General features: G+C 40.0%; 2 protein-coding genes across 2 annotated transcripts; both read left to right on the forward strand.

Annotated features, from left to right (window-relative positions):
• Positions 1 to 3,982: 3,982 nt before the first annotated feature.
• On the forward strand, positions 3,983 to 7,322 carry LOC131877032 (CWF19-like protein 1). Its single transcript, XM_059222594.1, has 4 exons — positions 3,983 to 4,763; positions 5,971 to 6,477; positions 6,542 to 6,782; positions 6,936 to 7,322. Exons 1-4 carry the CDS (start codon positions 4,049 to 4,051, stop codon positions 7,306 to 7,308), a joined length of 1,836 nt encoding a protein of 611 aa, XP_059078577.1. The 5' UTR covers positions 3,983 to 4,048; the 3' UTR covers positions 7,309 to 7,322.
• Positions 7,323 to 16,996: 9,674 nt separating this feature from the next.
• On the forward strand, positions 16,997 to 21,739 carry LOC131877035 (serine/threonine-protein kinase PAK 3-like). The gene is made up of 4 exons (XM_059222597.1): positions 16,997 to 18,208; positions 18,275 to 18,439; positions 18,512 to 18,716; positions 21,236 to 21,739. The coding sequence occupies exons 1-4, from the start codon at positions 17,333 to 17,335 to the stop codon at positions 21,553 to 21,555; spliced, it is 1,566 nt and encodes a 521-aa protein (XP_059078580.1). The 5' UTR covers positions 16,997 to 17,332; the 3' UTR covers positions 21,556 to 21,739.
• The last annotated feature ends 1,065 nt before the right edge of the window (positions 21,740 to 22,804 follow it).

The following is a 22,804-nucleotide window of genomic DNA, read 5'->3' on the forward strand; positions in this document are numbered from 1 at the left end:
ATTTCTCCCACGACGACGACATGGACGAATCGCGAGATGGGCGCTCCCGATCTCGTTTTTGGGGACACATAACTGGGTGATGTCGTCCTTGGCAAATCTAGCAACTCCAATTACATTTGTGACCTGGACTGTAATGTCCAACACAATTGAAACAACGAGAAGCTGTGACGCAGGCATGTCTCCAATCATGGGGGCCCATGGAGAGTCCCTGTCTACATTTCGAAACCGCGTGTGGGGGGTTGTTGGGGCAAAGGAAACGGCCTGGAGAGGTGCTCTGGCCTTTCGGTATACCGGAAATTTTGGCTAGGGCAAAGTTTGATGCTGTCCGAACTGGCTCCCTTTTCCTACTCAATTTTTCAATGGTGATCGGCAAAATTAAATCTTTTGAAGGCTCAGCCAAGCGTTGAATTGCTCTTGGCACTCTGTATTTCCTGCCTTCCACACTGGCAAGGAGTCTCCATTCTTGGATGCGGACTCACATTGGAGGTTGTGCTCCAGTTTCTTTACCATTTTGTAGGCGTTCCATCTCGCTTGCATCTCAGGGGACATTAATGTAATGAAGGTGCGCATTAACGCAAAATCATGCATATCAACTCCTTCACGGTCAAAAACGTCTCTCATGTTGTGCAGGGCGTTGAACGATTGTTGGATAGCCTCCGCGTGTTCAGTGTCAGAGTCTCTTGGGAGAATTCCAGAGGAAATATATGACCCCGCAAGGGTGATTGGGTCGTCAAATTTCTCGATGAGACTAGACATTGCGGCATCATAGGAGTTATTAGAGCCTATTGAATATTTTGCGACCAAATCATGGGCTGCGCCCGTGAGGCAGTGTTTTTGTTTCTGGAACAGTATTGTTTGGCTAAACCCACAAAGTGTTTCCATTTCTTTAACGAGATTGCACTACGAACTCTTCCAATTAAAGAATTTTAACAGGTCATCTGGATCTCCAGGGTTCCCATCAAACGCAGCAATGAGCTTGGCTGCGTCAAACTGGATGATGTGTTTGGTGCTTTAATTTCCTTTTGGTTCTGGATTAAATGAGATGATTCCTTCTTCTCCTTGAAGGACGGGACGCAGATATTACTCATGCTTGAAGTGCGCAATCAGGTCTTCACTTTTGTCTGTAGCCAGGGCCAACTCTTCCGTCATGGGATCTGCATTTGGCTTGTACCATAAGCTCGATGAATGTGTTTAAGATTTTTCAAGAGAAGGCCGTCGTGTGTTGGTCCAGTTGATATGATTCGCTCTGCTTTGAAATTCTCAATCCTTGGCTTGCAATCCGCCATAATTTGTAAGAGCTTACCATGAATATTATTCACGATCTGACATTCATCCTTAAATCGTGACTCGGCCTTACGTCTTTCTGTGATCATTCGATATGCGGCTTGAAGCTTGCCTGCCATGAGGGCAGAGATCTGGTCTTGCAAGGCTTTGGGATGATCCATCAACAAGGCATTTTCCCATAAAGGACCCAGCAGCTCGAGCTTGGCTTGAATTGCGGTTACAGGGTGACAACAATGACTTAGGGCACTTTGAAAGGGCTTTAACTAATCATCTATTGAGATTTCAGAGGTGACTCTGTTATGTTAAATCATTAAATATATACCCTGCTACAATTCACATTATAAGTTTATTCGACGTATCCACCTCTGGCAGAAATTACAGCCTTCACACGTTTTCGCGCTGCAGTACAAGAAGCACGTATGGTTTCCTCGTCAATATTTTTCCATTCTGTCAATAAGGCTGCCTTGAGATCTTCAATGTTTTTGTACAACCGTACCCCAACCTTCCTCTCCAGAATTGACTAAATACAAAAGTTGATTACATTGAGATCTGGAGAGGAAGGAGGCCACATGGTCTTGTCTCAAAAGTGCTCAAATTTGTCCTTGCACCAGCTCTGAACGAGTTTTGCTGTGTGGGAGGGGGCACCATCCTACTGGAAAGAGTAGGAACCCGTCCATTGTTGAGCCTGGATCCAGGGAAGCACCTTAGAGGCTAACATGTCCAAGTAAATGTGCTGGTTGACTTTAATACCCTCTGGAATGAAGGCCAAAGGGGTTTTCTTGCCGCAATCAATTACACCAGCCCTCACCATTACAGATGCTGGTTTTTGCCGCCTGAATGTTGTTCTCTCTTTCACAGGAACACTCTGAATGTTCCTGGACAAAATCCGATCATTTTGATTGTTGAAAGCACCTTCAACAGTGAAAAGCTTTTCATCTGTCCAAATCACAGAAATGTCTGTGCCCTCTTGAAACCACTTCTTGAGTTTTCTTGCTCTGGAGAGCCTCTTCTGGATAACAGTTGAACTCAGGATCTGTCTCTTTTGCATATGGTAGGCAGTCATGTGCAAGTCCTCTTTGACCACCTTTCGCATAACTTCCCGGTTCACACCTGCCTGGCAAGCCATTTGTCAAATGGACCTCTTACTGTTTCAACAAATTTTCATTCTGGTTGTTTTTTACTAGGTTTGGTGTCCTCATCGACCTGGGACGACCAGATTTTGGCCTGTTCTCAACACTGTTGAACTGTTTGAACCTTTTAATAGTATATGACCCAGTTGATTTTCACACTTTCATGACTTCCAAAGTCTTTGCAATCTTCCTGCAACTGTGGCCTTCCATATAAAGTATTATGATGGCCTCACGTTTTTCTATTTTGCGACAAATCTAGACACTATACAAATCACAAAGTCAACATAAACAACAATTAGAGGTAACTGGATGATATTCTTTTTGCATATGGCGGGAAATTTGAATGATGGAGTTGCATTTGAAGCTACTTTTGGATGCCCTAAAACAAAGTTGTCACCCTGTAATTCCATTGAAAGTGGTAGAGGCTCGTGGGCATGATCCGTTGGTTCATGGTGCGCAAAATGGGGTTCGACTTCCACCTCCACATGTGCTTCAAAAGGTTCAACATCGTTCCGAATCGGCAGGTCTTCAACTGTGGTGGTGTTCTCAGCCATTTTGGCCTAGTTTCGTGCGACAAGGCTAGAAAGAAAGAGAGTCCTCTTTTCAAACCGTAGTCTGCCTGAGACTGCTATGCTTGCTGATTCACAACGCTCGCGTAATGTCAGTGTGGTAAAATAGACAGAGCCTATCAGATGTTAACAACAGGTCAACCCAACAACATTGTCTCGTGTAAGTTGCGTTAAGAAATACTACTTAAACTTTGAGCTCTGGTATACCTTTGTATCCTTTAACTAGGCTAAAACATGGTCCTTCGAGCCTGATGAGTATTCCCAGCTCTAGATATATGCCAATTAGCAAAGGATGAGATAGATATTTCCAGATTCTCACTTGGCGTATCGCTTTAAGGGTGAACAGAGGGGGACCTCTGTAAGATACATGAAGTGGATCAAAGGCGGGTACGCCCCCCCTCAGTTTAAACACCGTGATAGCCACTTGAGACTATTTGGTAAAAACTGCTTTGAGCGTATCTAAGGGGAATCCCGAGTGGGTCTCTTGAAAAGGCAGAACTGTCAATCCTCAGGTGGAACCGAGGGCACAGTCATCTCCAACGATTATTTGTCTAGGGTTCTGAGTAATGTAGTAGGTGGACCCGATTCATTTCGTCAGGCCTGGGACTTTAATGGAGTTGGGAGCAGCATTGATAGTAGGAAGCCCGTCAGTTATTGTTACATGCAGGTTTCTAGATCAAATTTGGCTAAAATATAGCAGCCAGAGGAACCAAAATTTGATCTAGAAACCTGCATGGTTTGCGTATGGTTTGAAATAATGAAATGTATTGAAACCTTTGGTAATTGCTTCAAACTTTTGCAAAATTATTTTCATTTTGTCTTTTTATGCGTTTTTTGCTTTTCAACAAGCTTAAAAGATAAATCTTTGCGTTTGAGAAACGTTTTTCCTGTAACAATAAAATATTTTGTGCTTTCAAAAAACTTTTTTAGTGATTATTTGGCCATTGAAAAGAAATTGTATTTTCCGAGCCCTGTTGTGATTGAATTCACGTAACCTCGCCTTTGGTCAGCTGATTCGTGACCCGGGGTTCATGGTAGGTAGGTAGAACACTAACGATCTAAGGCATGTCGGATGGTAACGGGTGCGTTAAGGAATCGCCCCAAGCCTTGCGTGTGGTGTGTGTGGGTGACGTGTGCGGGCGATGGAAGGCTTTATTGAAGCGGCTTAATGCCATCACTCAATCTGGAACGCATTTTGACCTTTGCCTGTGTGTCGGCAGCTTCTTCTCCAGACGGACCAACCCGACAATAACCGCCGGGGAAGACGGTGGTGAAGGCCGCCCCCAAAGCCGAACGAAAAACGGCACCCACGTCAATCCCGGTGATGAGCCAGATGAATGCAACGTGGACGAATACGCCCAAAGCCGGCCAAAGAAACGCGTCAAGGTGACCGCGGACCCCAGCGACCAGCACCCCCATGGCATTACAGACGAGAATGGTGGCCCAAACCCCGATGAAAAGTGTTGGCGCGACATCGTGGCGGGGCGGCTCAAAGTACCCATGCCCATTTACGTCTTGGGCCCCAATCATTCAACTGAAATGCCTCATTATGAATTCGAGGGTCTCAAAAATGGTTATGAATTGGCGGAAAATGTCCTATATTTAGGACAACAGGGCCTATTTCAAACGCAAGAAGGCCTCAGGGTAGCCTACATTTCTGGTTTTGATGAGCTCCTAGAGTGGAATCAAGACAAGCGGGAAGAACTACGGAGGCAAATTCAATTTGATAAGCCAGACTTTCAAGGAGTGGATATTCTCATCACCTCACAATGGCCTAAAGGTGAAAAAGTCTCCCTTCACCTACATTTTAAAATTATTTTTTTTTCTTTTTCTTCTCAGGAAACCAAAGTAGGATTCCTCTCAGACACGCATAAAACACCGTGGTGATGCATTAGAGAAAGTGTATATGAGTATTGGATAATTTACCTAGCCAGTTGTTAGGTGACAAATCAGGCTACCTAAGCTAGAAAATGTTAAAAACCTTGGTGTTAAATGCAAAATAGTTCAATCTTGACATCATACCATTTAAATCGTTCGCCAGCCAGCCCTAAAATACGACGATGGTATAATCATTTTGGCTGATTAAATCATGTCTGTTTGGATTTTGAAGCCTCCGGTAGAATGGCCTTCTCTCTAATGCCTACATAGAGATTATAAGGAGCATCGGGCTATGACGATCAGTGTAAATATATAAATGCTTAGTTTAAAAAGGATTTCAGAAGAAGCTCAAAAATGATAACTGGACTCCGACAAAATATATTGTTTCCACGTCAAGCAGAAATTGCAGACGTTTGACGGTTCGGATGTGCGAAAGAGCTGAACCAAGTCATTGGGAAGAAAACTGGCTGGTACAACCCTCTCGACTTTCTGCACGACATACGAAACAAAATTTTGGTCGGAATCTAATGATAAGTAAGTCGAGGAATGATAATACTTGGATTGCACATTGATATCAAATTTAAATTTGTTTAAAAAGTAATGCGGTAACAGGTTTTAAGAAATCCTCAAATGTACTTGATGTGGCGAGGAAATTTCCTTTAGTCAGAAATGTCCCGTGTCGACAAGGGTATTTTGTAATCCTTAGCATGTATTTTAATATGAAATCAGTTATTTTAGTTGAGGACCATGCCGCCCTTATTTCCAACCCACATTCAAGTTCAAGAATGTTCGGTTGGTGTAAGGTACGTGCTCTGTTTGGTCCATTCGTTTTACTCTAGCTTGGTAATCAAACTTTGTGAATATATGGATGGCTCAAAAATCCAATGGGATCGAATAGCGAGCACCAGATGAAACGAAGAAAACTCTTATACAAGGGCCAAAGAGCATCATTCATATTTTTGCAAAATATATTAAATAGACATTTCTGAATTTATTACTTTTATCCTTCGTTGGAAGGCGGTCAAAATTAAAAGAGCAAGTTAGTGCCGAAGTGTAAGATGGGATCAAAATAGAGACATTTACACATGAATATTTTTTTCCATCTTCAGGCGTTCTGAGACGAAGCTTTTCCGATGAAGACAAACTCCAAGTTTTAGGAGCACCCGAAATTTCATCTATCGTACTCTCACTTCGACCCCGTTATCATTTTGCTGCGCTACATGGCCACTTTATTGAGAGGCCACCGTACCGATATACCTCCAATCAATTTTCGGTGACAAGTGTCCGGAAACAAGTGACACGTTTTATTGCATTGGCTAAAGTTGGTAATCCGGAGAAAAAAAAATGGATTTATGCATTTCAATTGGTGCCTGCCACTCACATGAGCCCTTCCACTTTTAACAACGAGCCACCAGATACCACTGACTTACCGTTCAAACGAATGGATGTGATGGAAAACTTGGAGATCGAAAAGTCAATTGGTTGGGATTCTGTTCGTTTTGGAAAGAAAGCCGTAAATGAATCTTCTAAGGAGCGTGGAAGTGATGGAACTCATCGCTCCAAAGGGTCACAAAATAAGTCTCAACGAGCAATTCCCCGTGGTCCATGTTGGTTCTGTAAGTGTAATGAAATTAAACCCAGCCGTATCTAGGGCGATTTTGACTTTTGTTACAATTTTAGGCTTGGCCGGAACGGAAGTTGAGAAGCATCTCATTGTCTCCGTTGGAGAATACTCGTACCTTGCCATGCCTAAGGGTGCATTGTGTGCAAACCACGTTTTGATACTACCAATCAGCCATTTTGCATCCACCCTGGAGGCACCGGAAGAAGTTAAGAAAGAATTGGTCCAATTCAAGGAGTCCCTTATGGCCAGTGCAAAAGCTCAAGGGCAAGATGTCGTTTTCTTTGAACGAAATTTTAAGTAAGCAAAGAATATTGATTGGATCAAGGATCAATTTACCTGAAAAATGTCGATCGGAGTGAAATGGCTTAAAGTGCTCTATCTTCAACGCAAGTGACTTCCAGGTAGCTTGAAACCCACATTCTCAATCAACTTTTTTTAATCTTGTTTCAGATCACAACATCTCCAGATACAAGCAGTTTTTGTGCCGAGTTTAAAACAAATTGAGTTTGAGGAAATCCTCACGTCCACGTGCAAACCTTACAAAATCGATTTAGTTGCTCTCCCATTTGAGGTCTCTTTGGAGACGGTGTTTGAGCCTGGAAATTTGTTTTTTGCAATTAACCGAAACTGCGAGGAACTCCATTACGTTTCCATCAAAACACCGACATTCCCATTGCAGTTAGGGCGGGAAATTGTAGCAAACATCCTTCAATGTCCAAACAAGGTGAATTGGAAAGAATGCGCGCTCAATCGAGACGAAGAATCTCAATTGGTACAAAGCTTCAGGTCGACATTTGCAAAGCAAGATTTCACGCTCAAATAAACGCCAGATTAAAACATGCGTGTAGTTCCTAAAATGCTTAATGAAGTGCATGACAGATGGCAGGTCTTGTGGTTGGTTAAACAAGATAATGAAAATTGCACGAGTGGGGAAGAGGGGCATTACTAATCCCCAACAAGTAAAGCCCAATGTGGAAGTCAACTGAGTGGTTGGTAGTCCGAGAAAACTACTTGCTTGCAATGTGCAAATTTTATTGTCATTGAGAAATTGAAAACCTTTTCATCATTGCAACGGCATCATCTTGCCCTCGGCATATGCTTTTTTTTGTTTTTGGGGGAACTTTGAAGTCCTCTTTTTTTTCTCCTCTGAGGAGTCCTTACTGTTGTTGTTGCATATTTCGAATTTCCCGCCTTTTTCAACGGGCTCAAGGACTTCCTAAAGATGCTTAATGAAGAAAGATTAGACTAAAGTAAGAGAATGGCAACGTCAACAAAGATGAGCTTGTCTGTGATGAGACCGTTTTCTCGGTGCCTCGCATTTCATTGGTTTTCTTCAAGGTTCCAATATTTGCAGACCTTTCCATGTCATGTTTAAGAAAAACCCTCTATTGGATTTCAACTATCCCCTTCCAAGTCTTATTATTTTGAAAAAAAGGTTCAAACAGCTCATTTTACATTTGAATTTGGTTTGGTTCCCTCCAATTTGAAAAGCCGCATTGTTTAGGGATTATCTCATAATTTTAAAGTTGCATAGTTCAGGGTCTCTGGTTCAGGCTCCCTTTTTGCTTTATTTCAAGTTTCATCTCCAAATTTTGGGATGACCAAAATTTGTGCTAATCAAGAACATAAATAAGAGTGGCAGAAAATGAGCAAAATCATGAAACCCTGGGCTCGACAAGAGGGAGTCGATTTTCACCTTAAAAAAACGAACATGCAGTCAATAAAAAATGTTTGTGTGAATGTTTGTGCCAAACATTTATGCAATGAAGATATGACATAAACTGATCTTGGATCTCAATAAAGTCAAAGGAATGCGCATTACCTGCAAAACACATTGGTAATCAAGACTTCAAAATTGGAAGAACGTGCTACGGTCATCTCGTTAATTTTCACGGCAACCAATCAGATTCTTGGCATTGAGATTGTTGACATTGCCATTCTCTTACTTTAGTCTCTAAGAAAGATCAGTGCTGCCAGGTGGCGACAGGCTAAAAACGCCAATTCAAGACATTCACCGCCAAATATATTACAAAAAACGCCAGATATTCTCTTAGTATTCTAAGGCACTTCAATGTACAATCAGATGTTTTTCTGCATGAGCTGAATTTATTGGCCTTCCATTAACTACTTGTGTTATACACAGAACTTGCTTTCACCACGGACTATCAAAGCCAGATATTTTAAGATTGTCCCCTACTCTGTGTATTTCACAATTTTGATACATTGCATTTCATAAAGCAAAACTATGGTTTATGGTTTCTAGTTGATGTAGAGGTATACTATTTGAACATTTTTCACACATAAAAATGTGAGTGACGTGGCATTTGCCGAAAATTACAGTCCACCTTCAAACAACTTAGAATCTATGACAGAAAAGTTTTTCATCTTGGAAGGCTTTCATAGTGTCCCTGCATTTTTGTTGAAAGATGGGGAACAGGATGGGGACATTTTTGTAATGGTAAAGGTAGTGAAAAGTGTGTTTATTTGGACATACCTTGATTTAAGTGAAAAATTTCATTGCCGTTTTGTCCAAATTTGTGCCACATCCGATGCATTTATTGAGAAAGCAGCCGTGAGAACAGTGATTGCCTCCGATCAAATCACCAATTTGAAAACCTTGAAAACCTCTATTGAAACAGTAATATTTGTACTCCATCTGCACTAAACACATGGCTATGTTATTTCTAGAGAATATAATTCAAGTGATGCATGATTCACAATTCAAACCCGTCAATTTGTGCCCAAAAGTGTGTTGTATATTAATCAAGGACAACTTGCATTCTTGTAAAGCATCCTCAAAGCTTAAGCAAACATTGGCAATTTCCTTGATATTTGGGTCAAAAAACGCCTAAAGTCAATCAAAAACGCCAGCATCCCACCTAAATCAACCTATCCGTCAATGTTGAAAATTTTCTCGTTGCACAAAGTTCAGAAACGCCAGAAAACGGCCAAATCCATCTTCCTTGTCAAAAAATTCTCTCCGCCAGACAGAAGCTAAAAACGCCAGAAGTCGCAAAATCTGGCGCGCTAAACCGCCATCTGGCAGCATTGAGAAAGATCAGCAAAGGACAGCTAATTTTCCTCCCCTCTGAGTGGACAATTTTTCTCTTGGGTCTCTTATTCGTATTGGTCAAGGTTTTTCAAGGACTGCCGTTATGTGTAGTTCTATGAAACAAAAAGCATCATCACTCGTCGAGTTGATGAAAAATTGGGAACCCTGCTAAGGTACTTCAGCGTGAATATTATTTTGATTTGTTTGCGTGTTCGAGATTCGAAGAGTCAAATGTCAAAATCAAAACAGTTCCCACGCCGGAGTCTCTTAGCGGGGTTCCCAATTTTACCTTAACTCTACGAGTAACGGTGCTTTTTGTTTAAGAGAACTATACATAACGGTAGCCCTTGAAAAACCTTGACCAATAAGAATAAGGGACCCAAGAGAAAAATCGTCTAATCAGAGAGAAGGAGAAGAAGCTGGCCTTTGCTGATCTTTCTATATTAAGCATCTTTAGGACTCCCTAGCGTGCATAATGAGCAAATGTCATACTAAAGGTTATGAATCAGAATTAGAAAAAGGATTTAGACGAAGAAAGACTGGCGTTTGAACACTATTTTATGTATGGTTTTGCTATCTGAGCCATTCCTGTTACAAGCCAAATGAAATTAATGTTTTCCAAAAGTATATTTCAGTGCCCAAGCACAGTGTGCGCAGAAAGAACCCACAATATATTCACTTTCAAGTTAAGAATCTATGATAGATGAGTGGTTGAATGTGCTCACTAACACCAGAGGGCGACATTGTTCCGCAGGGGGCAAGGTTTGAATCTTGCCTTTGGAAGCCACCCTTGTATGGGAGAAGACGTGGTGCAGTGGTTTACTTAGATGTGAGAATTCCTCGGTTTGATTCTTTTCCCCAACCCTTGTCATGGAGACTTTTAGACGCTAACAACACCCATAGATGGAGGACTAAACTGATACGGACATTATAAAGACGTTATTTTTTTCGAAAAATGGTCCTTTTTCGTTTCGTTTTTTCGGTTTTGTATTTTTCGGAAAAAACTGGTCCGTTAGATTGCAAACATTGGTCCAGCTCCCGACATGGATGACCGTCATGGCACTTGAATGCTTTGGAACCAGAACTTCTTAAAAATGGATGGCGAATGGGCTTTCCCTTACATTGGTCAGATGAATTCTGAGCCACTTTTTGAATTGTAGAAGAAGATAAGAAACTGAGATCTCCTCAATTTAAGGCAAGTCCTTCAATTTCATTTCCTGTTAAGACGGCTCGTTTCAGAGAGCTGATGTCAAAGGCATATGTAGTTGCCTAAGAGCAGGCCGAAATTCATATTTCATGTAGTGATTACCTCATTAACCTGACCACATCTCCTGAGTGCCCTGAGCATTATTTCGGCCTAATTTGACCAAATTCATCAATTCGAGAATATCTTGTGGTCCTATGAAGTGTTGAAGTTGGCCGAAGTGAAAGATACGAATTATCGAATCCGTTTGCAGTCCATACCTCTAAAACTTCATAGTTGGGATGGGGGTGTCCCAAAAGCCACAGGGTGCCAATAGGGTTTGAAGGAGAGTAAGTGTCCACAGGAATCACCGATTTAATTTGTATCATGAATTTCATAATACTTATGGGGTCTTGTATTAAGAAAAATGGATTGAATAGGCCATAAATTTTAACTTTTGTATTATATGTATTGTGACTGGCAAAAAGTCTCAATTTATGTCTCAAAACCTCCCCTTTTTGGCTCTTTTTCGCCCAAAACCTCCTCTTTTTTGCTTTATAGACTCCTCTATAGAGGCCAGGAGGGTGCACAAGGCCTGCAAATGGTAAATAATTTTTACAGAACTTGAGTAATCTGCATGTTTAATGAATCATAGATATCTAGACACTGGATGGCGGACGCAAAACAGAGCCGACCGAGACCTTGTCTAGTGCTATACAGAGAGCAACACAGATATGGATTATTTTTTGATGAGTTTCCTACCTTTTTTGCAATGATATATGTTTAATTGCAACTTTGAGCATTATTTTCTCCGTTTGTTTCCCTACTTTGTTATATTTCTGTTCATTCTAATCTCAAACTATTATTTGCTGTTATGAAATGGACATAAATGAATGCATAGCAATTCCTTATTCCTTATAGGTATTTATTCAAAAGGTATCGACTTTACAGGTTAGATTAGAGGTCTGTGACCTAAGAATAAGCTTAAGCCTATGTTATAATCATAATATTAGACATGGGCACTCTCCTTCTATTCACGTTGAGGTAGATTGCAACTTGGCAATTTTTGCGAGATCTAGACGTATTAACTGCTACATTGGTACGTTTTTTGGCTGCATCTACGTTGGTTATGTGAGATAGTGAAATAAGAGAGATGAGTAGACTTTTTTAATTTTGATTGAGAAGGTGTAAACAATCAAGTAGCAAATGCTACAAGATTTGAAACCAAGAACTCTCTCAAGGTGGTCAAGAGCAACCATAATTGTCGAACCTGACTTTCATTGTTCGTAATATGTTGAATGGAAACAACAAAAGCTGACAATATCTGTCGAACCTTTAACCTCCTCAGTTGTCATGCATGAGAAAACAAAAATTAAAAGGCCAGTCTGGAAGCTGGAAAAGGAACAAGTGACGAGTATATTTCTCAGATTTGGTGTCGTTCTAATGACACCATTTTAAATAGTTATGGAGTTACACTTCCTTCTTTGAAAAGAGGAACGAATTAAAATTATTTCGTTATGTGTAATTTGGATACTAATATACTGTTAACAAGTCTTTGAGAAGATAATAAAAGAGTAGCTAGTTCATGTTATCTGAAATTTAGACCATGGGAAGGGTACATATTTTAAGAAGTTGGGATAATGGCTGAAGTAAAACTTGCAATAGCCAATTTGAGATTTATTGACAGGCTCAAAACAATATGTAACAACTCTGTTTTAACTGAATTGAAAAGTTCAATTTTTTAAGCATGGGGCCTACTTTTTAATATTTTACCTTTTCTGAAGTGAACGCCACTTCCATGTTTTACATCTTATAGTTGAATGAATATTTTCCAAATCACTAGTGACGCGAGTTTTAATTGCAAATAATAATAATGCCCCCAAACAGAGCACTGAATTGAATTTTTTCCAAGAATTCTAGTCCAATCTCTTAACCCATACTCTTTATAATCAAACTTGATGTAGTATAAGTTGTTCAAACAATAAACAACTTTAATGTCATCGTTGTCGCAGCTTATTACATGAAGTTTTCTGGTACCATATATTCAACTTTAATAATTCATTTGATAACATCACTTCTATTGTTGGTTTTATAAAGACACTAGCCAATTCCCAAGTAATGAGTCATCCAACTCATCAATAATAAAAAAAACGACCTTAGTTTGATGTGGGAATAATCAGTTGCATTTTGAGGCTAGCTAATGGTTTCCCAATATGCTACTACTAATGTGATATCATTGAAAAAATAAATCAACTCTAGTAACAAACTTCTGTGATTATTTATGATGCTGTCAGTAATCCGCAGTTTTTTTGGATTTTCGATGTTGCTGAATGTCTCATGGTCGTGAGGTGACCAAAAGGGTGAAAGACGTCAAATTGGTAGCCCAACTAACGTGGTCGTCGAAACGGATCTTAAATATTTAACTTCGATTGCTGAGGGTTTTCCCAGTGGCGGTAAGTAAGTCCGCAAAAAATAAATGAAAAGATAGATCTGAAAACAAACAGCCAAAACAACAATATATCAATGTCAATTACTCAGAAAATCCACCAGATGTACAACCACGATTGAGGGACCGGCACCATGTCGACCTTGGAGTCTCCTTTGACAATCGTCTAACTTTCAGCCAACATTGTTCAAAGTTGGCGTCAAAATTAAACAGGATGTTGGGTATGATCCAACATAACTTCTGCTCTTTTACAGGCGCAGATGGGGAAGCCGATCCCAAAAAGAAAGCCCAGACATTCTTGAGATCTGCAGAGTGAAATGTCGTTTTTTAGCTCCAACATGTCCCGGTTAAATCTTAACTTAAATTCCCCAATAATGTATAAGTAAGGATTTTCACTATCACAAAAGTAAGAAATTGTTTTTCATTTTCTTGCATAATCTAAAAGTAACTCAAAATGCTATATCATTTCACTTAAAACAGTAAAAATGCAATTTTTGAAAATGGGTTTATTATAATCATCAAAACAACAGCAATCGAAAATTTATAAAACGTTCATGATTCTCTTTTTTGTTATTTTATTATGTTTCGTGCTGAACACTATTTTAGCTTATCATTGTTGATGGAGGAGGAGATGTTATGATCTGTGTCATCTGACTCTCATCTATGAATTCCTGTCAATTACTATCAACATGAATGAGCAAGACAGTTTCGAAATAAAACAGATCCCTTAGTGACATATGTGATGCCAAGTCGGCTGTTCCCCAGGGCTCCATCTTAGGGCCCCTCCTTGTTATAATATTCGTTGCCCCGCTTCAAAAGCTTAGTATTACTGCCAGTCTCTCTTCCTATGCTGACGATACAAAGTTAGTTTCTGGTAGGAATGGCCAAGATTCCACTAGCCTTGACTTAGATCGAATCTACTCTTGGGTAACTGAGAGTAATATGGCCCTGAACGGAATGAAATTCCGCTCAATGACGTTTGGGTCAACTCCTTTAAATACTCCACTCGTAGATAATGGAGGTAAAGATATCGAACAGGTCTCATCTATGAAAGAGTTAGGTGTAGTCCTCCAAAATAATGGAAAGTTCGATGAGCATATCCAGTTGAAAGTTGGTAAGGCTTTTCAAACATGTGGTTGGATCTATCGCACGTTTAAGTCCAGAGACAGCATCACGATGCTAGCTCTGTACAAGTCGATTGTTCAACCACATCTTGAATATGCTTCACCCATTTTGGGCTCCAATGAGTTCAGCAGGTTTGCAAAGGTCGAAAAAGTCTCAAGATGCTTCACTAGGAACATCACAGGAATAAGAGAGCTCTTGTATAGCCCCATAATGCTGCACACGAAAAATACTTCACGTTCTGCACATCAGAGAACGCTTTGTGAGTTAGTCTCAACCAAATAAAGGGCCGATTTGCCCGATTTCCCTCAATGGAATTAAAATGCGTTTTTGTTGGTTTTTGCTAATTCTATCAAAATCTTATGTTTAATTAGTGAACTGGGTCGCATAATGTCCGGAAAAGAAATTGCTTTCATGGCACGTCACCACTAGTTTATTTAGCAATCGACGGTGCGTCTTCCCGTTTCGTTTGGGTTGTCTGACGTTGCAAATAAGGGCCCTTATTGGGAGAGACTAAAGAGGATGGGACTGTACAGTGTTCAGAGAAGGTACAAAAGGTATCTGATACTGTAAGTCTTCAAAAGCATCCAGGAGCTTTGTCCCAACCCAGGATTTAGGGTCAATTCTATTGACCGTAGAGGCTTAACGTGCGTTTTGAGAGCACCTTCAAGCCTTCGAGAATCCAGGCTAGTTCGAACAATAAAGTCCAAATCTCCTCTTTCGCGGGCTCCTTCAATGTTTAATTTGCTTCCCTCTAACATTTGTAGGGAATACGTAGGCCTTGTTGATCCGGTAGCATCTTTCAAGTCAGACGCGAACAAATTTTTAGATAGCATTCCTGATCAATCTTACATTCCAGAACTAGCTCGGTCTGCCAACTCAAACTTGTCGGTAGACCAAATATCATATGAAGATTGAAAGATAATAAAGAAACGAATTATAACCTTTTATTTTAATAGTACTGGGGATTGCATTCCCTGTAGAGGCTAGAAAAGCCCGTGAAAACCCAAACCAAACCCAAGAAAGAAAAAATTGTAGGCAAAAATGTGAAATTTTACCCTCTTTTTTAAAATCTTTTTGAAAAATGTACATGGAGGGATGTAATAGATTGCAGACCTTTAACCAACCCCCTACTTATGTATTCTGTTCCTCTTAAATAGTTCTTTATCATTGCAACTTTATAAGATACACTATATCAAATGTTGGAACTCAGTTTTGTTTCAGTAATAAACTTCAACTATAAAAAAATGAGACACATCTTGATGTGTTTCATGATTTTTGACGTAAATGGTAATGAGGTGAATGTTTAATTTGCGCAGAACTGACTTACAATACTTTCAAGAGACAATGCTACACTCTGACATTATTGTTCTTTTGTTGCTGAACTGATAATAATCTTTTTCACGAAATATTTGGGATGTGCAAAATTCTGATTAGTCTAGAAGGCAGCATGGACAAGACAAGAAGCTGCTCCCTTGAGAGAGCAGGTCCAAATCCCATTGAGGGAAGGCAAAAACAGCCATTACACCCCCCAAACGTGTAGGTGCCTATGTGTTGAAAAGTTTATTTGCGAATTTTATGCAAATTTGTTTGAATTTTTATGCAAATTTGTTTGAATTTTTATGCAAATTTGTTTGAATTTTTATGCAAATTTGTTTGAATTTTTATGCAAATTTGTTGTCAATCAAGACCATATTTATCCGCAAATTTTGGCCGGCCCTATTCATTATTATAAACTGTAACTTAATGTTTACTAGGAGTTTGCATATTTAGTTTCACACATCTGTCCATGATTTGGCCACCTAAAACGAAGCTTTATTACCGTACAGTTGACTCGTGAAAATTGCCTTAGTATTCTATCTAACACAATATCACGTTTTCACAATCACGCAAGTAAACTACCAAAACGGGATCCAAAAGTCCGTTAAAGGTTTTTTGTTGTTGCTTATTGTGTTGCCATTAAAACTACACTAAGAAAATCTGTTAAATCCAGGTTTTGACAAGGCTAGTTTAAAAATACACAAGACCTGATTTTTGGAGCACATATTAGGTGTCAGTTCGAGTTCCAAACACTACTTATACCTAAAAATTCAATTATCTTCATCATATCCATTTTCTTTTTTAATTGAGAAGACAATTAAGAATTTCAATCAAGAATTTTGCGAGTGAACATTTTGCGCGCTTTTCTGTAACTAGCATTAACAAGAACATATTTTTGCCGGCCAATCTTTAATCGTTGTATTAGGTCCCATCAGATTTATTTATTGTTGAATTAATATTGAAGACAAATAATAGCTAGAGGTTGATTGTGATAATTTTTCTCTTGTTCCGTACCATAACGAAACATTTTTGTTAAATTTCTCACCAATTTCTTTATCTGTTTGTTGGTTTCACCAGTTCTCTTGGATTATTTTATGAAAAGTTCCATATCTACGAATCAAATGGGTTTGAAATATCCAAACGGGTGAAACCCAGGTCAAACTCCGATTTTAATCAAGGGCTCATGAAAAATGGATAGGTTTAAGTCGCAGCTCTTCTACCTATTTAGGCTTTAAATTTGCGAGGCATGGCTTTTTCCTCTCTCTGGCCCGGATCATCGCCGTGCATCCTTACAATACTACTCTGCACCTATGCTACGAGTACATTATCTTCTTATCAAATGTGGAGTTCTTTGACTTTGTGAGCGAGCGAGAGTGTGACATGCACTTGGTACAGTGCTATGGAGTGACAGGGAAGGAAGGATATGGATGGATTCGTCGCGTTTAGGTCCTGTTATCTCATTTGCAGCGATTGTGACAAAGCTAAGTAAGCTTTGAGCAAAAATGGCGACCACATTTAATTGAAAGTGACACTTGCTTTTGGCTACTCTCCCTGCTGGCTGCAACCATATGATTGGCGAGGCAAAAAAATATAATCGATATTAAGCTGCCCTCCTGAATTGCCACCCAGTCACGCCTTGATCGGGGGACAGACAACAAGAGTGAATCATCTTCCCTAGAAAGTTGCCGGCTTTTAGACTCTCGAGAGATTCAACTTCACTCACCATGTCTTCAACCATATCATTGCTCAAAAAGCGCTTTTTGGGCGGGAAAAGTCCTGCCAAATCTAATGAGGGAGACTCTAGTCCATCCAATTCCCTAAACATTGGGATTCCAACCAATGTCAAACGACTTCATCACGCCGAAGACGATGGCAAGATCATCAAGGGCTTACCACCCGATCTGCAAAGCATCTACGAATCTATGACGACCGTGGAAGAACGGCAAAACCCGGACACCGAAGCCAAAGCCCAAAATGTGATCATGTGGATGAAGAAGGAGGAAAAGAACAAGGATAACAATTTCATCCGCGGGGACTTTCTACCCCCGGGGAGCTCGGGAGTTTCGCTCTCATCGATCGATGAGGAAGATGTGACATCGCCTAACGTTTTGATCGACGGACAAAGTCAGTCGGAATGCGCCCCTCCCACCTCTTTTCAATATGACGCACAAAATGCCAACCAAAGGAGTGGAGAGGAGAGAAGTCCCCCACCCCCAGTGGACAACTTATCCCATCAGCTCACCAATACAAATATTGAGAACTCGAAGGCTTGTGACGCATTAACGCCGATTGAAGTGAACGATAATAATGCTCCGTCAGTTTCGCACGAGGGAGAAGCCACCTTGAGGCGTAAGAGCAACGGAAGTTACGGGCCACGAGTCACCCGTAATATCTCTGAAGAGGATACTCTTTCTGAGATGAAAGCGCTTTGCACCGATCGGGATCCTTCGGATGTGTACGACCGTGATATCGTTTTGGGTTCCGGTGCGGCGGGTACCGTGTTTTTAGCCAAGCACAAACAGACTGGCCAAAGGGTTGCCATCAAGATCATTGATCTACTTAAACAGCCTAAAAAGGAGATGATCCTTATGGAACTCAAGGTGAGATCAAGCTAACAAGCAAAAAAAAAAGGAATACGCCCAATCAAATCTTCCATTTTATTTCAGGTGATGAATGAACTGCAGCATCCCAATCTAGTGAACTACATCGAATGTTTCCTGGTCGAAGATGATCTTTGGGTGGTAATGGAATATTTGGCTGGGGGGCCTTTAACGGATGTTGTAACGGAGACGATTATGAAAGAGGGACAAATTGCTGCAGTCTGTAGGGAGGTACGTACGTAGGTACTGAATGACTTAATGACTTTGAAACGGATGGTTGAACCAAATTGGTCGTTTTTTCAGGTGTTACAAGGAATTGCCTACCTTCACAGTAAAGGCATTTTACACCGCGATATCAAGTCGGACAATATTCTTCTGGGCAACGACGGTACTGTCAAGATAACCGATTTCGGATTTTGTGCTAATGTTCAAGGAGACGAAAAACGGAACACTCTGGTTGGCACACCTTATTGGATGGCACCGGAAGTAGTCAGTCGAAAGCATTACGGTAAAGAAAGTAGCGCTACCAATATTGTTCAGAATATGAATAGACGAGGCTTCCGCCAAATCAAAAGCGATAGTACCTGATGAGGATGCCAAAGGAAAGTGGTGACTGATGTTTCAATTTTGGCCGTGGTATTGGACCGATTTTTGGCGAATTCTTAGAGCAACAACAAAATCATAAGAGGTCACCCATGGTCACAAGACTTGAGACAAAAAAGGTTACTCTCAAAACCCCGGCTGGTTATCGCCGTTTTCTGATTACGTGCGCCTATGACCTTTTTGCATTCAACAAGGTGCTCATGGAGATGATACGCTCAGCCTCAGCTAAGTTTACGTAAAACAGGATCTTAGCAGGGCATTAGCCGTTCCTCAATAAAAGGTACGAATTACAGTTACAATTATATTAGTCAAAAATAGTAATTCGTCACACAACCATTACTCGAAAAAAAAAATGTAATGGCGTTACTCGTTCAAATTACTTTTACTAAAATTTTAGATGACCAATATTTTATTGTTTACCCCATCCAGACCACTCTTCTCAAAATAAATGGATTTTTTTTACTCAACCATTTTTACGCAATGCGTAACATTTGAAGATTTCTTGTCAACATTTTTCAATAATGAGCCTTGGCATTTAATCTTGGCATAATTGTTCAAAATGTATTGCATCATAATACTTTGAAGAGTCATGATAGGGACCCTGGATGGTTTAATGATTGTTAAAGGTTTGAAACAACGTAGCAAAATTCAAAATGGAAACAGTAATAGACATTGTGAAGTCGGTAAAGCTTCTCTATAAAAAGTCCATCCCTTAAGTGAAGTGAAGAGAGGAAGCTTTGGAAATTTGAAGCAGCATATTCAAGCCAAAGAGACATTTTCCGTGCTTGAGTCCAACGGAATTAGATTGAGATGATGTAAATACTTAAGTAGCAAATGCAACAAGATTCAAAACCAATAACACCTTCAGAGCAGTTATGAGCGAACACAATTTTCAACCATGACTTTTTTGATCAAAATATGCTAGTTGGAATTAGTAAAAATGGCAATTTTTATTGAACTTTAAGGTTCTTCAACTGTCACGAGATAAACGAAAAATTAAAGGCCATTCTGGAAGCTGAAAAAGGAACGAGTAGCAAGTAATTCTTGCAGATTTTGGGTCGTTACAATTACACAATTTTAAAATGTAATGTAATTACAGTTCCTCTTGCGAGAAAAGGAACGAATTACTGTAATTTCGTAACTAATGCCCTGGATCTTAGCCCATGTTAAGGCCAGCAAAGTCCCACCTAATGTAAAGTGACAAACTGATTTAAAGAATGAGGCCTAGAATGAAGTTGTGATGGCATTTGTGGAAAGGGACAGATGGGTCTGTGTGGACGAGATCACTAGGCATTTTCAGGTATCCGATAAAACCGTCGAACGGGTATAAGAGTTAGGATTCAATGCGAAGTGTGTATTACTAATGAGCAATTTTGATGGCCCATTTCGAGATTGCCGTTTTAGGTACATTCGATCGCTACTATAGGCGAGACTATAGTTATTCATAGATTTCTAGACACTGGATGGACCATGCGGTTGGCTAAACAGTACTGATGTGATCAATCTGCCTGCGCCTCAAACATTCAAACCAGTACTGCTAAGTTTGATCCAAGCTGGATTTCTCTAGGTTAGGGGAACTTACATTTTCTGACCTAGAGAAATCCAGCTTGGATCAAACTTGGCAGTACTGGTTTGAAAGTATGAGGCGCAGGGAGATTGATCACATCAGTACTAAACAGTGCAATAAACCGGTTTGTGAGCAATTCCCAGGAGACCATTACCACTGTACTGTTTTACCAGCCGAGTGGTCGGTCGTCCGACATCCAGTGTCCAGAAATTTATTAGTTATTGTAGCTTTCTAAACCTCTCTGGTCGCGAGCAAGCCACCCAGGAGGCAATGAAACCCTAGGGGAACTGGCGGGGGTGTTGCGAGTCACCTGTTAACTTTCGTGTCGTGTGAATTGTCAAGTGAACGCGTTCATGAGCAACTGACGCTATTCCATGGAGTAAAATCAAAGACAACATGCCCAGCCAAACCGCGCTGTCCATGCATTGAATTTTGATATTTATTTCATTTTGAATGCTTTTCTAAACAAATAGCATTGTGGTATTGAGCCAATTTGATAGTGGGTTTACCGAATTACTCCAAACATGTTCATTTTGTTGGGTTTTATAATACAGCTCACTCAAAATCACTCAATTATTGAAAATTCAATGGGCTTATGGTGTGAGTTGATTGTGATGCTTATCTTAGTTCTCCCTTCCCAAAATGTCCAAAATCAGGGAGCTGGACCACATTTTTCCATGAATTTACTTTACTTGACATGGCCTATGAATTCACCAACAATGACCTAAAATCACGTTCAAAATTGAAAATCACCTTGTAATTAGGCCCGACGAGCCTAGTCTTTCGCATTTGAATTTGGCGGGCGCTTCCTATTGTAGCATGATCGCTTGTTTATTCTGGCGAGACCCTCTTTCTAGGTAAAAAAGTGGACGTCTGGTCCTTGGGCATAATGGCGATTGAGATGCAAGATGGAGAGCCGCCATACCTTCACGAAACGCCACTCAGAGCTCTATTCCTAATTGCCTCTCATGGGCGGCCAGAAATCGCCGGTTGGTCTAAAATGTCGCCCGATTTTCAAAATTTTCTCGATTGTTGCCTGCAAGTGAACGTAGAAGACCGGTCAAGTTCACAAGATCTCCTGAGTCATCCATTTTTTCAGAAGACTTTAGAACTAAAAACATTAGTCCCTCTAATTCGTGCTGCTAAACGTGAGTTGAGGAAGCCCAATATTGATTAAGATTATTCAATTATTGACCTCCCTTGAGTCGTAACCTCTTTGAGCATCCTCAATCAAGCACTCCCAGGACATGTATTGATTTTAAATAATCTTTAGGACTAAATGTAGGATCTTCCATGGAATTTTCATGGCTGAGACGTTATGAATGATTATTTGAAAAATGAATAAAGTATGGTAGTTGAAACTTTTGGATTCTCTTTATTCTTCAATTCAAGTTGTCACTAGGACATATAGGAGATCAAAGAAAGAAAAACAGTTGTTTCTTTTTATACTTTCCTCGGGCAAAGTGCTACGTTGTAATGGTTTCCTATGCTTTTATGAGTCAATATGTGTCAATATTTCATTCACAAGCACAAAATTATCTTTTTTATGGCTTGCGAGGTTTTCTAGCATGCATCGACGTGAATAGACATTTTTCTTGGGCCTATGGAAATAACCCCATCACTCGTTCTTGATTCGTATAAATTTATTTCATTTCAATAACTGTTAAGCGTTCCAACAGTCCAAAATTTTCCTGTTATGCTGGATTGGTCTCATCAACCAGATTCATTGGCTGAGTTGAAATTTGGCATAGGTAAATAAAGCCCAAGTGCTCTAGACAATTGCAAAGTCTTGATTTCCTTTCAAACAAGGTAAACGTCTTGGCTTAATGGCATCACTGCTTTCTTCAACTCCATGACTCAGTTAGCATTAAAAAAAAATTGAGGTCAAATAAGCTAGGCGTTTTGACCACAGAAATAGTATTACTCCAATAGTATTGTACTCGAGTTTACAATGCGACTAATGCGAAAACGACTAACCTTAATTTTATTGATGAAAAGCCCACTATATTTATGAAATCAAGATACCTACGCCAGATCGTGAGAGAAGTTTAGATAGTGACCATTATTCATCGAGTAATAAGGGAGAATATCGTCTTTTACCTACTGACAATGGCAAATGCAATCTATGTTGTAAGGACTTTCAGCATTTCCATATTTTACATCTTTTAATCTTGTATTGCGACTCCTGGTCATGTCATGGCGTAAAAATAACTATAAAATAAAATCTGATGTATATACATTACACAAAGGTTTGTTGATAAAACAAGAAAAATGTCAAGAAGGTAAAGGCAATAAAATAGTTGACTAGAAAGTGATATCACAATGAGTATGGCCAGAATTGGTTCAATGCACATGAAAAAAGGTAAGAGGTGAGTTACAGATAGTACAAAGACAGGTAGGTAGAGGTAAGTGATGAAAATCTTGGT

Source organism: Tigriopus californicus, chromosome 2 (genome assembly GCF_007210705.1).
Source record: "Tigriopus californicus strain San Diego chromosome 2, Tcal_SD_v2.1, whole genome shotgun sequence".
NCBI lineage: Eukaryota > Metazoa > Arthropoda > Copepoda > Harpacticoida > Harpacticidae > Tigriopus > Tigriopus californicus.